We start from the raw sequence: 14,778 nt of genomic DNA, 5'->3' as shown, positions 1-14,778 counted from the left end.
TGTATCGTTGTTTTGAAAATTGTGTGTGATTAAGTGCAATGCAGTATGTTCAAAGGTGGCCTTAATCTTTATACAGTTATCTTATATTATTTTTGTATAGTTTTTTTTTTTTTAACTTGTTAGGTTTAGGGTTTCCTTTCAGTGTATTCCTACTTTAAAAAAAATTAGTTTTTTTTTAATAAGAGTATTTTTGAAAACTATTTCCTTACACTAGGTACGTACTGATTTTCCACTGGGTTACCCTAGCCCTTTGAGAATTAAGAATGTTGAGAGTTTTGAATATCAGCATGGTACAGTAATTGGATTCCATTATTTGTAATACTCTGCAGTACCCTAATGGCATTTAGAATATGCAGTAGAACTTTTCATTTTTTTAAAGTTTTCTCACAGACCGGTGTGTCTGCCATTTTGAATTACACTTGACATAAAATTCTGGGAAAGTGTACATTGTTTTGGCCCAGCAATACAGTTAACAGATAAGTTGTTTTGTTATGTAAAACCTGCACAATTATTTACTGACAAAGTACATTTTCTGTGGTACAATGAAATGACAAGATTTAGAGACATCACAATGGGTGTTGAGACAAAGAACTATCAGAAGGGTGACTGTGATATAATTCACAGCAATAAAAAGACTTATCTTCCTCACTCAAGTACTCTTATGAAGTATCCACCCCTCGTCATCTCAGCTATACCAGCTATGGGCATATCTTAACATATACAAGTTTGCAATTGCAGACAGATCACTGCATAGAGCAATCTGGTATTGAGGGTTTTTATATTGCAATATATTACTTCGTTTCATGATTTAAAGAAATTTAACTCATTAATGTATTGAATTTTAAAACTCCTAATTATTTTAAATACATTTTTAACATAAGGGGAATACTAGCACAGATTTTGGGATTAGGAATCATCTAGTCTCAGCATTGAAATACCTTTAGTAGGTTTATGAACAGTGGATTCATCATTTCATTATTTTTCTCATGCATCTTTTCAGACCACAATGTCGTTGTGGAATAGAGCACAACAGTTACCCCAAGACGCGCTTAGGCAGGTTCAAAATGTATACAATGAACAGTTCCCCATCGAAGTGCGACATTACTTGGCTGGATGGATTGAAGAAAAAATACATCAGTGGTAAGTAGGTCTAAGTCTTATATGTCTCCTTTCAGTAATGGCTAGTTGTTTTTGCTATTTGTGGCTAATAGGTGGATACTACCTGAATATGGATGTGCAGTAAATACCTAATTTTTTGCTGAAGAAATTTCTCATCCAGTAACTACAGAAAATTAAGGTTATTCCATAAATACAAAATTGTATATTTTTTATGATTACCAGATCGTTTAGTCCCCTGGTATGAGCACTTTGTTTTTAGTACATTATCTGTTCAGTTGAGGTAAAAATGATAAATCTTTTTAGTTTGATTGTTATTTTAATGCTTTTTATTTTCATATACCATGGTTAGGTCATGAAAATATACCACATAGTCTTTTGTGATAGTGTTGTTAAATAGCACTGAAAGTTTATTTAAAAGGGAAGTACTTAGTTTTCTATTTCATGCATAGGATGCTAGTGATAGATGAAGTAAAATTTTGCAGGATACAAGTGAAGAAAAATTTTGAAGGATAGAAGTGAAGTAAAATTTTGCTGGGTACAAGTAAGTTTTAGGGGACAAAATTGCAATTCTTGTAGAGATTCAACACCTTTTTTCTCTAATAAGATAAAAGTTCACTGGCATGAGAACAAGAGTAGAGAACAAAGGGCCTTTTTGCATGGTCCAATTCAAGAATTACAATTTGCCTGGAGTGGACTAGATTGTCAGAGGAGTACTTTCAGTAGGTTTTCAGGCTGCATCCAGCAGGTTTTGTTTGAAACAGGAAAAGTGCCAAGAGAGCTGCCTTCATTGTACTAAAGTCAAGTCTCCTTTAGCAGTTAGGAATTAAAGTCATCTCTCTCGTTTAGAGGACATTATTTATTGCTTCAACACTTTCAACATTCCTTAGGAATAATACCAGCCTTGTTATATCTATGACATTTTATGAGTAACAAGGTAACTGTTGCACAACAGTGGCAGTAACACCCTGTCCTGCCAGGGTTTTACTATCTTTCCTGACTCCATTGTTTCATTCTCTAATACTTCAAGCTGTGAAGGAGAGGTATAGAAATTTTCATGAACCCATTACCGTAAATCAGTGTTGCCAGACCATCAGTAATTTCTCATTGAGTGAAATTGGGTATTTACTAGTACATTCAAATCTTGTTAATAGAAGTTGTTGGGTTCTAGCTGATCTTTTCTTTCCTTTTAGGGTCAGTTCCACAATATATTATTTGCTTGTGTTAATTTTTCAAATTTATTTTGTTTACAACAGGAATGAAATTGATCCAGACAACCCAGCACACAGCCAGTATGCTCACACTATCGTATCACAGCTTATCCAAGAGATGGAAAATAAATCATTGAGCTATGTTAACAATGAAGACCTATTTTTAGTGCGGATGCGTTTAAATGAAGCTGCTAATTTATTTAAGGTGAGTACAGACAAGTGATGTGAAATGTTCTTTCTTATTTGTATAGTATGTATTTTGACACTATTGTAGTTAGGGAGCTAATATAGTAGTTTTTGTAGTTAAAAGTATAGCTTATTTAATACTGAATTGCCATTATTTTTGGCAAAAATGTGTTAATGTTAACTCTACACTGCATTTATGTTCTAACTATGTTTGTTGTTGTTAATGAACACTATTCAGTTAGTTAATTTGCTAATTTAGCCATTGTTTACTTTGTTAAAGAAAAAGGGCATGCTGTACGCCACGTTTTCTTTTATTTCCTTTTCTTGTTTTATGTATTTGAATCCTATTTCTGAAGGAGAATGTCATAATTTATGTGGTGGCATTACAGAAATTTTTAGTGAATTAAATGGATATGCAGTATTTGGTTTTTACGGGGAAAACCAAAAGCTGCTTTATAGTATTTGTTAAAAGACCGGTTGAATTATACTGAGTAGTAAGTGCTCCTTACATATTGCGCATTATCTACAGTATTTCCTGTAAAACAAGATACCTACTCAAGATTTACCATCCATTCGGATGTACTCTCAGTTGATCTTGAGCTGTAAGTGGATTTTGTCTGGGTTACAGTGGTTGTAGTGTTGAAAGGAAATTCTTTACAAATAAATTTGTGGCTGTTTCATTTTGTAAACATTTACAATATAAATGTCAGCTTTATGTGAAGGTATTTGTTCATAGCATTTCTGTCAACGGATGGCTTGTCGTCTTTGTACATTTTGACCTGTAGCAACTTTAAATGTGATTATTAAACCAGCTGTTATTACTTTTCTCCCACCAGATTTGCTGAAATTACATGATTGTACAGTCAGCATAAAACTGTTGCTGCAGTTTCACAGCTTTAACAAGATCAGTTCATAACTAACTAAAAGTTGTATGGTAGCCATTCAACTAATGTGACTCACATGAATATGAGAGGTTTAAAATTGCTTGCAAGCGACATAGGTTATATGCAAACTAAGTGTGTTGATAAACAAGCTTTCTAGCCTGCAATGTTAAATTAGAAGATGTAGGTTGCAGCACCTGTAATAGGTTAACTAAAGTGACAAATAAAAAAGTAAAAACAGTCTCTCATTGTTTGGCAGGATGTTGAGTGTATGGTAATTGTCACATTTTCATTGGTATATGATGTCTCGTTTTTCACATATGCCATAATTATGTAAGACGTACCACAGACCTTACTGTAGAATACTTTCGGTAAATACTCATAGTACAGTACATGGAATTATTAATTTTTAGCTGTGGCAGCACTACAGTAAGAGAGTTATTCAAGCTTCGAACCCTTTTGTAAATTAAAACCCTCCTAAATTTAATTCAGGAACCTAATTTTAAGGCCAACTGGAGCATCACTTTTGCTCTCAGCTAATTTGCATTCTGTTGTGCTTTCCTTCTTCCCTTTGTTTCTGTAGTTGCTATTCATGTTCTTCAGAAATCTTGAAAAAATTTTCATCTTAGGTGCCTAGCCATAAGAGCATATAGAAATTTTAGTGCACGTCTGGTTAAACTAGCTTGTAATTTCTTAGGTATGGAAAAAGGCCTTACATATGGAAACCTACCCAACCAAAATTTCATCAATATATAATTAACACTTACTAAACATTTGTTATTCATTTCTTTTCAGACTCGGTACCTGAATACTAATCCATTGGCCCTTGTGTCAATCATTCGTAATTGTCTAAATACAGAACTTAACCTCGTCCAACAACACGAAAGCGTAAGTAACATTGTTAGTTTTTCGTCAGACAACAACATTTAGTTATTTGTCCAAGTTCTTGACATACCTCTGAAAATCTTATTTGAGGGTAGTTAGATCAAGATGTCAGGGTAAAGCATTACAGTACCTTGCTTTTATGAGATGTGAGATAGTGAAATGATTAACACAGCATAATTAATGTAATAGAATTACAACTCGTGTAGTTCATTCTGTATAATATGTGCTGTAACTGGCATTGTGTAAGTTTTTTTTAGGTTGTTTTTGAAAAACACATATGTTATTATTTACTGCTACTGTTTTGGGGAAAGTAAATTGAATTAAATTTTAAGAAGATCCAAGTGAGTTTAGTTGTCAGAATCTTGTAGAGTAATGCATTGCTCTGTATTTGTCAATGAAATTTTGCACTACTTTTCAAAAGTTTTTAATGGTAAAGATAATATTTTTAATAACAACAGCATTCAAATCCAAGCAATATGTAGCAAGGCCATCTCTGTTGCCTTTAGATTTGAGGCCATTTGATTTGAGTTTTTTTTTTTTTTTTTTTTTTTTTTTTTTTTTTTTTTTGACAATATCATATCTTTATTAGTTTCTGCTGAATTGGAAATCTGTCAAAGTAGTGGATGGTCTAAATGTAGCATAATTTCTTGGGACAGGATTACTTTGTGAGAAACATTTCATTGCTCCAATGGCTCTCTTCAAGATTGCTGGAACATTGTTTCCTCTTGACTCTGAGATTGTACTGGGCCAGAATGCAAGTTTGGTAAGAGTTAGCACCCAACTACAAATAGTCTTATGAGTTCCTTAAGGCATTCAGGGAGTCTGTGGAAGATTCTTTGTGCCTCCTTTTAGACTAATCCAGCTCAACAAAACTCCATTTTGACCTAGGCACAGCCAGTTTTCAGTGCTGTTATGTTTGCTGTCATCATTCCTGTAAAGTTGAGTGATCACTCAGCACAGATTGGCAATCTGATGACCATGGTGCCATTTATGATGTGAAGTAAAGATTTTTCCCTGTGTTGGTCATCATCTCTGCTCTCACCATCGTGAGGAAAGATACAAACAGGGAAATTTTTATCAGGAGGTTAGATTCACATATCTTGGATTGATTCACTACCAGCTGATCCTGTACTATAGCTCAGACTTCTTCAAGTAAGGGTTATAGGCAGCCTTAGCTTGTCTGTCCCAGATACAGGCTTGCTGACATTGGAGAAGCCTTCATTTGTGTATTTCTGGCTCCTCTGCTGGTGGCAGCTATTTTGACACAAGGAATGGAATAACACTCCTTGTTCCAGATTTTAGTTCTTGGATTACATTGATTATTAAAGGCTGTCACTCCTGTGAAGGGCATCTGCATTGATCTTCATCAGTGTACATTAATTGTTGGAGAAACTGGCAGCATCAAACGTAAGTTGTAAGGATTTTGTTGGTAAGGAGTGGTGTTACCTATGACTGCAGGAGTTAGCAAACTGAATTTCCATGATGCAACAAGTTTCAAAAGAAGGTCTTGGACTAAAGAATGCCTAGGTGATCATGGGGCAGTAAACCACATATGACCTAGTGACTAACTTTTTTCTTCCTCAAGAGGTTGAACTAGCAGTACATATATCTAAAGATGGAATTATTCCATCCCTGTAAACAGAATTAATTCAATCTCTGGAGGATGATATGGAAGACTTTTATATTGGGCTGGGTTGGAAAAGTTTCATGACAATAGTTGTCACTGTCAGTCAAGATCCGTGCCCTTGAACAAACAGACTTGGATACATGCTTGGCCAATAAGAGCATGAAGCCTCCTTTATCTTTGTTGGCTGGTTAGAACTGATTTGGGAAAATCATTGATCAAATTTATGCTATGACCAGCTGTAAGATTTTTGCTTTAGATGTTCATTGGATACCCTTAATATTAGCTTGGTGGTTTGGATTAGGCTCTTCATGTTCCTTTCATGGGTTAAGTTATTGTGTCCGTAAGGACTTCATCCTTAAAAGCCATGTGATCACTTGTGGCAATGACTTGGGAAGATTCCTCATTTTTGACTGCAGTAGTCTCAGCCTAAAGGAGAATCACAGTTCTTCCTCAACATCGGGTTCCCTTCCTAGGGCTTTAGCCTTCCCTACTTGCAGAGATAGTTGATGGTCAGAACAGGAGGTTACCAAGGAATTGGAGCCGACATCATGGCTGCCTCCAGGCATGTATCAGGGATGTCATAGTGTGCCATGTCTTCTAGAAAAAGGCAGCTCCAAACAGTGAAGGTGACTGCAACCATTTTCTAGACATCTCGCCTCCCTCGGACCATGTAGTTGATTGGATCAGTTATATTCCTCCAAGGACAAGTACTGGTTCATTAGGTTCTTCAAGCAAGACCAGATGGTTTTGCTGCAACATCATTTTTTCCAAGATGGGTTGCAATATGTTCTGCTTAGTGGCACAAAGATTACCTACATTACCCATGGACTTTAGCAACAGATTAATGTTCTGGAGACTTGTTTTCTTAATTGGAGGTGACCCTGCTTACAGTGAACGAAAATAGCAACAGATTAATGTTCTGGAGACTTGTTTTCTTAATTGGAGGTGACCCTGCTTACAGTGAACATAACTTTTTCAGTTGGACTGTTGCCAAACTTGTGAGGAATAGCATCTCGCCTCATCAGATTTCTTGTCCCCATAGATATGACAAAACCTTTTTCTAGTTGTCAGGAGATCCTTTCAGATTGAGAGAAGAATTGACCAAAGTTACGGGTACAGGCTACCCTTTTTACAGGTTCCACTAGAAGCTCTACGTGACATTTGCTTCTTCATCAAACCTCAAGAGGATGGCAAGAGTTAGTGATACATCACACAGTCTAACACACCTGACCTAGACTTAACCTTGTTGACCCTTTGTGAATAGTAACAGATAACTTTCTCCTTCCTTAAGTAAGCAGACCCTGATTCTTTCATGTGGCCACATTGTCTTTTCATCACACTGCTATCAGCCTTTGCCCTTTGTTTTGGGAATTTTATTGATCAATTGCTTTTGTGAAAGTATCTTTCTACATTTTTGTTACCATCTCTTTATAACCCGTGAATCCAGGCATGCACGGCTGTTTCTACCTCAAAAGCTATAGCTCCCTGGCTTCAGACCATTAGGTTCTTTGCTAATATTATAGAGGGATGAATAAATTTGTTTGTAGTTAGCATTTCCCAACGTTTTGTGAGAGAGAGAGAGAGAGAGAGAGAGAGAGAGAGAGAGAGAGAGAGAGAGAGCGAGTGTGTAATTGTCGTTAGTGAGTGCTTCAGTTGTTGGAAGAGGGATGAGGTCATTAGTTTGTTTACGGCGCTGTCTGTCTGTGGAATATGTGAAGGATTTTTCGGTTTTGGAGTGAGTTTTTAGTCAGAGCTAGTGCCGGTCAGTGGTTCTTGTGTGGGACAGTTTTGTCGTATGCTTTTCCGGGAGTTGTTGGTTTTCTTGTTGGTGTGCTGTTTATTTGTGTGTGTGTTCTGTTTCTTTTTTTTTTTGTATTTCCTTGTGTTTGTGGTTGTTTGCGGTTGTGGTTGTTACGGTGACCTTTATCCATCTCCAGCAACCGAAGATCAGGGTGTGTTGTTTGTTGTTTTGTTTGTGGGTTTGAATTCCGCCACATAAATTTGGCGCCCAACGTGGGGCTGTTGTATAATAGCCGTTAGGATTGGTTGTGGTGGGTAGAGTGAGAGTAAGAGGTCAGGATGAGTGAGATAGAGAAACTGAGAGAGGAACTCCGAGTGGCTAGGGAACTCCAGGGTAGGCTGGAGGAGGAGAATGGGAGGCTGAGGAGTGAGAATGAGGAGTTGAGGAGTCAGTTGGAGGAGATGGGGGGAATGCTAAGAAGTGCAAAAGAAGAAATGAAAGGGGAGATGAAAGAGTCAGAAGAGAGAATGGAAGAGAGGGTGGATAAAAAGTTGGAGGGAATGATGAAAGGTGTGGAAGAAATGGTGAAAGGTATGTTCAAGGGTGTTTTTGGAGAAGGGGCTGTTGGAGGCAGGTTCTCTGGAACGTGTGAAGGGGCAAGAGAGAAAGAAAAGGAGGAAGAAGTGAATGGAAGCGTGAGTGATGAAAGTGATATGGGAATAGGAAGTAAGAAACGAGGGAATGAGAGGCAGGGTAAGGAAAAGGGAATGAAAAGCAAGGGAAGGAACAGAGGAAAGTAAGGATAAGTCAGGGGAAGAAAAAGGGAAGAAGGGAAAGGGAAAGGAAACTGGTAAGAAGGGTAAGGAAGTGGGAAAGGCAGGAAAGAAGGGAGAGGGTGAAGGCAGTAGTGATAGTGAGGTGGATGGAGGTGAGTGGATAAAAGTGGATAAAAGAGGGGAAGAAGAGTGTAATGAGTAAGATGAATGTAAGTGCGAAGTGGACTCTTTGTATTCGGAAGAGGGTATGAAAGGACAGAGTGAAAGTAGCGAAAGTGAGAGTGAAAGTGAGAAAGAAGTGAGAAAGGCTATGTATGTGAGGGAGGTACCCGGTGTGAAAAGTATAATGAGTATGGAAGTAGGGATGTGCATGATTTCTTTAGGGAGTGTGAAAGGTTTTGTCAGGATAAGTATGGGGAGAGTAAGAGAGTGTGGGCACGAGAATTAGGAGAATATTTGACTGGGTTTTGCTTGATATGTATAGGGTTATTATGAGTGTGGGAGATGTTGAGTATGACAAGGTGAAAGCTAGACTAGTTGAGCAAGCGAGGCGTATGAAAGCGAGTGTTAAGTATAAGAGGAAGAATGAATTTGATGAGGCAAGAATGAAAGCTGGGGAAACCTTGTCACTGTATGCTTGTAGGCTGGCTGGAGACGTTGGCAAGGAAGAAGTTTGGGGATGATGGGATAGATGAATGTAAGGAGTTAGTACGGAAGTTGTTAGGGACAGTGCCAAATGGAGTTAGAGAATTTGTGAACTTGAAGCGGAAGGAGAAGAAAAGATGGACGAATGAAAGGTTGACTTGGGGAGAAATTTTGGAAATTGTAGAAGATTATGAGCTTGACAGGGTTATAAAGAGAGCAGAAGTGTAAGTGTAAGGGCTGGGGTAGATGAGAGAGTGCCAGAGTTTGGAAGCTTTAGGGATGCAGTGTTGAGGGCCCAATGAGAATGGCCGATAGTGTAATAGATAGGAGTGTAAGAGCAAGTAATGTGGAGGTGCCAGTAAGGATGAATGGTGGGTTTGTAAGGGACCAACGGGTTGTACGGGTTAGGGATAGTAGTGTACAAAGGGGAAGGTCGGTGAGTGGAAGTCGAGCGAAGTGTTTTAGATGTGGAAAGGATGGACATACAAAGAATGAGTGTAGGTGGGCTTTAGGAGCGTGTTTCTGGTGTGGGCAATCGGGACATTTGGTAAGGGAATGTACGAAAGATAGGGGGGTTAAATGCTACAGGTGCGGACAGGTGGGTCATATTGCTAATGGTTGTAGCGGTACCCGAGTGAATGTAATATGTGGCAACTGTGGTAAGAATGGACATTATGCGAGAATGTGTTCAGAACCGAGGGCGAAGTGTGTCGAATGTGGAATGGAAGGGCATGTATCAAGTGTATGTAGACGAAAGAGGGTGGCTGTGACAGCGAATTCGGGAAACTGAGTGTGAAGGGGGTTCAAATGGGTGGGTCCTCCAGGATGCAAGCGGTGCGTGTGATGCATGTACGTGAGGGGTTGTTGCATGAGGATCAGCAGTTTGTTTTGATAGAGTATGGTAGAAAACGTAAAAGAAAGGGAAGAACGTAAGTGAACGGAATGATCGTAAGTTGTGTGAAAGGGGTGTGAGTGCCAAAGTGAAAATGAGTGATAAAGCGTGTAATACGGATGAATGGGATGGTATGAATAGAACGTATAGCATATGCGGGTTTGATATAACTGAGTTGACTGAACGTGTAGGGGTAAGTGAACGGTTGGAGGTGAGCGAAAGTGTAAGCGTAAGAGAGCGTAGCAGTGATAGACGAGTGATTGAAAGCATGAATGAATCGTTGCAAGAATTGGAAAGGTCAGTGAGCGAATGGGATGGGTTAGTTGAAGAATTGGGGGAGGTATTTGGGAACGAGTTAGAGGGTATAGATGAGATTGTGGATGAAATTGAGAGCGTTAATAGTGAAGAAGATAGCGTGAATCTGAGAAAGAATGGAGGAGAAAATGTAAATCTGAATGTTGCTGGAAGAGAGAGCGAGTCTGGGAGAATGATTGCGTGCCCGCGAACGCGTTCTAAAGGACCTGCTAGTGAGCATCCATGGGTGTTGCGTAAGGCGATTTGAATGCAGTGGGAGAGGTGTTGGTTGGGAAATGCTAAAAGGGGGGAGAATTATAGAGGGATGAATAAATTTGTTTGTAGTTAGCATTTCCCAACGTTTTGTGAGAGAGAGAGAGAGAGAGAGAGAGAGAGAGAGAGAGAGAGAGAGAGAGAGAGAGAGAGAGAGAGAGAGAGCGAGTGTAATTGTCGTTAGTGAGTGCTTCGGTTGTTGGAAGAGGGATGAGGTCGTTAGTTTGTTTACGGCGCTGTCTGTCTGTGGAATATGTGAAGGATTTTTCGGTTTTGGAGTGAGTTTTTAGTCAGAGCTAGTGCCGGTCAGTGGTTCTTGTGTGGGACAGTTTTGTCGTATGCTTTTCCGGGAGTTGTTGGTTTTCTTGTTGGTGTGCTGTTTATTTGTGTGTGTGTTGTTTCTTTTTTTTGTATTTCCTTGTTGTGTTTGTGGTTGTTTGCGGTTGTGGTTGTTACGGCGACCTTTATCCATCTCCAGCAACCGAAGGTCAGGGTGAGTGTTGTTTGTTGTTTTGTTTGTGGGTTTGAATTCCGCCACAATATCAGTCTCATGACCCCTCGGTAGCATTCTTTGTACTTGCCAGCTAATTCATGGTTTTCTTGCAGCCATACTTGGACTGTATGAAAAGCGAGTTCTTCCATACCTAAAACGTGAGATTTTAAGGTGCGCATGCAGCCATGCACCCTACTGTCAGCCAGTCAGCAGTTGATCACTTTTATTGTTATTGTTCAGAAAAGAGGTGTCTTAAGGTTTGTGAAGATTCAACAGAGAGGTAACTGTGTAAATGAAGGGTCTTCGAACTAAAAATTAATTTTCTTTTAATAGAGAAATGCATTTTTTCTTTTTATTCGCTTATTAATTCGAGGAAGTGCTGTTGCAAAGTAGGAATCTTATCTTGAGGCTTGCTTAAACATTTTTGAGGATCATGGATGCTTTGTTGTCCATGAAGTTTTATGATTGGAAGAAACTGATTACTGGGGACACATTTAAACATGAAGATTTACCAGATTTGTTAAGATTTTCATTTCTTTCTTGGAGTAGGAGAAAGGAAAATGTCATGGAGTTGAAGGTCACTTCTTAAATAAACTGTGCTTCATCTGTTTTTGCCTTACTACATAGATTGTATGTCGACTTATTTCATAATCCCTACTAAATAATGTCATCCTCCCATAGATGCTGGGTGGCGTAGGGCCAGGTGTAAACATGATCGTTGAACCCTGTACAGAAATTGTTCAGGAATTAGAGGTGCTGCACAGACGTACCCGGGAAACTGCAGATGAGTTGCGACAGCTAGAGCAGGAACAGGAATCATTTGCCCTTCAGTACCATGACTGCGCAAAGATCAATGGTTAGTATGTTTGTGTTGTCCAGTATTTTGATAAAAACATTTTCTTGTGTGGAGAAAGCAGTTAGTTTTTTCACCTTTACATGCCCATACCTTAGTATGTCTCTGTATCCATACACAAAAGTCGTCAGTCTGGATTTGTTGATCTTGATGTTGTTGATAAATTACACATTGTTTTAATTTTTTTTATGTTAGGTTTCAGATCCAGTTGTAGGTCTACTAGTGCTAAACAAGTACACTTCCAAGTCTTTAATTTTTTTTATCTGATTATACATATTTCCTCAGTCTGTGGTTGCATTTACGATTTGACTATGAATGGAAAGATATTAGCCGTAAAACAAACCAGTGACACTTTTATATACTACTGATTTATTATTTGTCTTGTGGATTAGATTTTTTTTGGGCCAGGTTTTTATTGATCTTTGTGATGAATTGCAGCTCATTTATCCCACATACAATCACAAGAGAGAACACCACAGAATAGAGATGTGGAAATGAATTTACGCAAGCGAAAAGAAGTTGGGGAGCAACAGTTAGCACAAAAGGTATGTAGCCTAGAATACTGCATGCTGAATAGGTTCAAGAATATTCTGTACAAATTATACAGAGTTACTTACAACATTTATGATGTTTTTAGTTGTCAAGTAGGTAAATATAAGGAAGTCCCTCTTTTTTTTTTTTTGTATTTTTGTTGTTATGGCGTTTTCAGTGTTTGGACTGAAGACATAATTTGCATATGAAATTAGTAAAGTTAGTGGTGACACAATACAAAGATGGATTCTGATTGTGTTAATGACAATAATGTAAAATGATCAGTGTTAAAGATTCAAGGTAAAATTCTCTTGGCCATGCCCTTTGGAAGTGATGACTAATTCAGACTTGGTCTTGTGCAGTCTGGCCAAGGTGATTAGGGCTGAGGCCAGCTTATATGTGTATTTATATAGAAAAATATCTAAATGTTAATGAATGAGAACTGAATGCACCAGGCAGGGCACAACTGCTAAAGGTTTTCATTTACCACATTCAGTTGTTCCATAAAGATGAAAATATATCTATTTTGGAGATGGTAATCTTGCAAAGAAAGTACTCAAGTTGTTGGTGTCCATTACACTAAATACTAAAGGCCTGTGTCTTACTGCCATTACTTAGTAAGTACATTTCTGTCAGGTGCATATGAAATGTGGTTAAGAGTGTCAAGAACAAGTCAGTGCTATTTGTAGTTTTGTGCATTAATGGTTAGGATAGCAAATTACAGTTTCTTTTCGCAAATTTTTGTTATATGAGAATTTTAGTCTTTATTTTGTCCTTGGGCAGTATATCAATACAGGCTGCTAAAACCACTTGAAACAATTAATTAAACAGTGAAAATCAAAACTTGTCATTGGCCATGGAACAGTCATACCAGTAAATGCTGTACCTATTCAGTTTATTTATGGTGAAGACTTAAGGTTTGTTCCTTATGATTATTTAGGCACTCAAGTAAACTTAATTTCTGTAACCTCAAATAAGCACATCTGTTTGATTACTTGGTCAAGTTTCATCAAATTAATGACTCAATAATTGATTGATATGCAGTGCTACCCTGCTTTTTCACGCTTCAGTTTTGCGAGCTTCATTTTGTCGCGGATTTTTGAGGAACATATCTCACTTTTTTGCGGGAACTTTCACCAATTCGCAGATTGTTTCTGTGGACCGTATCTCTTAAAATTATCACCAATTTACTTTTTATTATAGAGCAACACTGTTTATTCACTAATTACTGTGTTTTTTCATATTGTGTTCGTGACTAAATACTGATTTTTATGATAAAAATAATTTACAGTGTACTTGTAATTTAGTAAATATATCTATTAAACTCATTCCAGGTTGGGTCCCAGACTGAGCATAACAAGGTCGGTCTCTCTCTCTCTCTCTCTCTCTCTCTCTCTCTCTCTCTCTCTCTCTCTCTCTCTCTCTCTCTCTCTCTCTCTCTCTCTCTCTCTCTCTCAGGGTAATGGAAGATGCATTTGAAATGATATTACTGTAAAGTGTTTTTGGATGATAGAGCATATTGTACAATATTTTCATTTTATTTTCCAGTAAAAGCAGACTGGGAAATATACAATGAAAATAATTAGCAAACATTTTAAATATTATACAATATGCTCTATCGTCCAAAAACACTTTACAGTAATACAGTATCATTTCAAATACATCTTACATTACCCTTAAAGAGAGAGAGAGAGAGTACACTTGTTATTCTCAGTCTGGGGCCCAATCTGGAATGAGCTTAACAGATACATTTACTACATTATAAGTACACTGTAAATTATTTTGTCATAAAAATCTGTATTTAGTCACAAACACAATATGAAAAATACAGTAATTAGTGAATAAACAGTGTTGCTCTACGAAAAAAGCAAATTAATTGTTTTTACCAATATATAAAGGAAATGGGACGACTTCAGTACTGTGAGAGAAAATGGCTATGCTTATTTATACAAGGGTAACGTGATTAGTTGTCGAACATTCTGTAAGACATTTATTTAATTTGTATTAAAGATATATTTAATTTCTGTTAAACATTTTATAGATATTTTGCTGTGTTCACATTAATGTTAATATTTTAAAGCTAGTAAATCATTGTTATAAGCATGTATACATAGGCTTAACAGTTGCAATAGGGCACTAATCTAAGATGACTTGGGATGCTTTGGGATGATTGTTTTGGGGTGTATTGTTGTTTGAATTGATATTAAATTGTTTTAGTATGATAATTTAAGGTTTATTTTTGTTTGAATTACTAAATTAGACCGTGAACTTTTAAAATGGACACTTATAAGTATTTTGGTTTAAGGGTACAGGGTATTTGGCAGTTATAAGCGTTTTTAGAGGGGAATTTGAATTTCCGCGGGGGTTCTGGAAC

The 14,778-nt window shown here is 37.6% G+C and overlaps 1 protein-coding gene across 19 annotated transcripts in view; it reads left to right on the top strand.

Moving 5' to 3' along the window:
• Window positions 1-14,778, top strand: part of Stat92E (Signal transducer and transcription activator Stat92E) — a 141,265-nt gene that overhangs the window by 72,029 nt on the left and 54,458 nt on the right. For all 19 annotated transcript variants that reach the window (XM_067121083.1, XM_067121078.1, XM_067121081.1 and 16 more), the window contains exons 2-6: window positions 1,001-1,140; window positions 2,373-2,532; window positions 4,190-4,282; window positions 11,702-11,876; window positions 12,312-12,418. In XM_067121083.1, coding sequence (XP_066977184.1) covers window positions 1,007-1,140; window positions 2,373-2,532; window positions 4,190-4,282; window positions 11,702-11,876; window positions 12,312-12,418 — 669 coding nt within the window. In that variant the 5' untranslated portion in view covers window positions 1,001-1,006. The remainder of the gene's footprint in view (window positions 1-1,000; window positions 1,141-2,372; window positions 2,533-4,189; window positions 4,283-11,701; window positions 11,877-12,311; window positions 12,419-14,778) is intronic.

The sequence above is a fragment of the Macrobrachium rosenbergii genome, chromosome 19 (assembly GCF_040412425.1).
Source record: "Macrobrachium rosenbergii isolate ZJJX-2024 chromosome 19, ASM4041242v1, whole genome shotgun sequence".
Taxonomy (NCBI): domain Eukaryota; kingdom Metazoa; phylum Arthropoda; class Malacostraca; order Decapoda; family Palaemonidae; genus Macrobrachium; species Macrobrachium rosenbergii.
The sequence above is the reverse complement of the archived record's forward strand: the minus strand, read 5'-3'. Positions and strand labels throughout refer to the sequence as shown.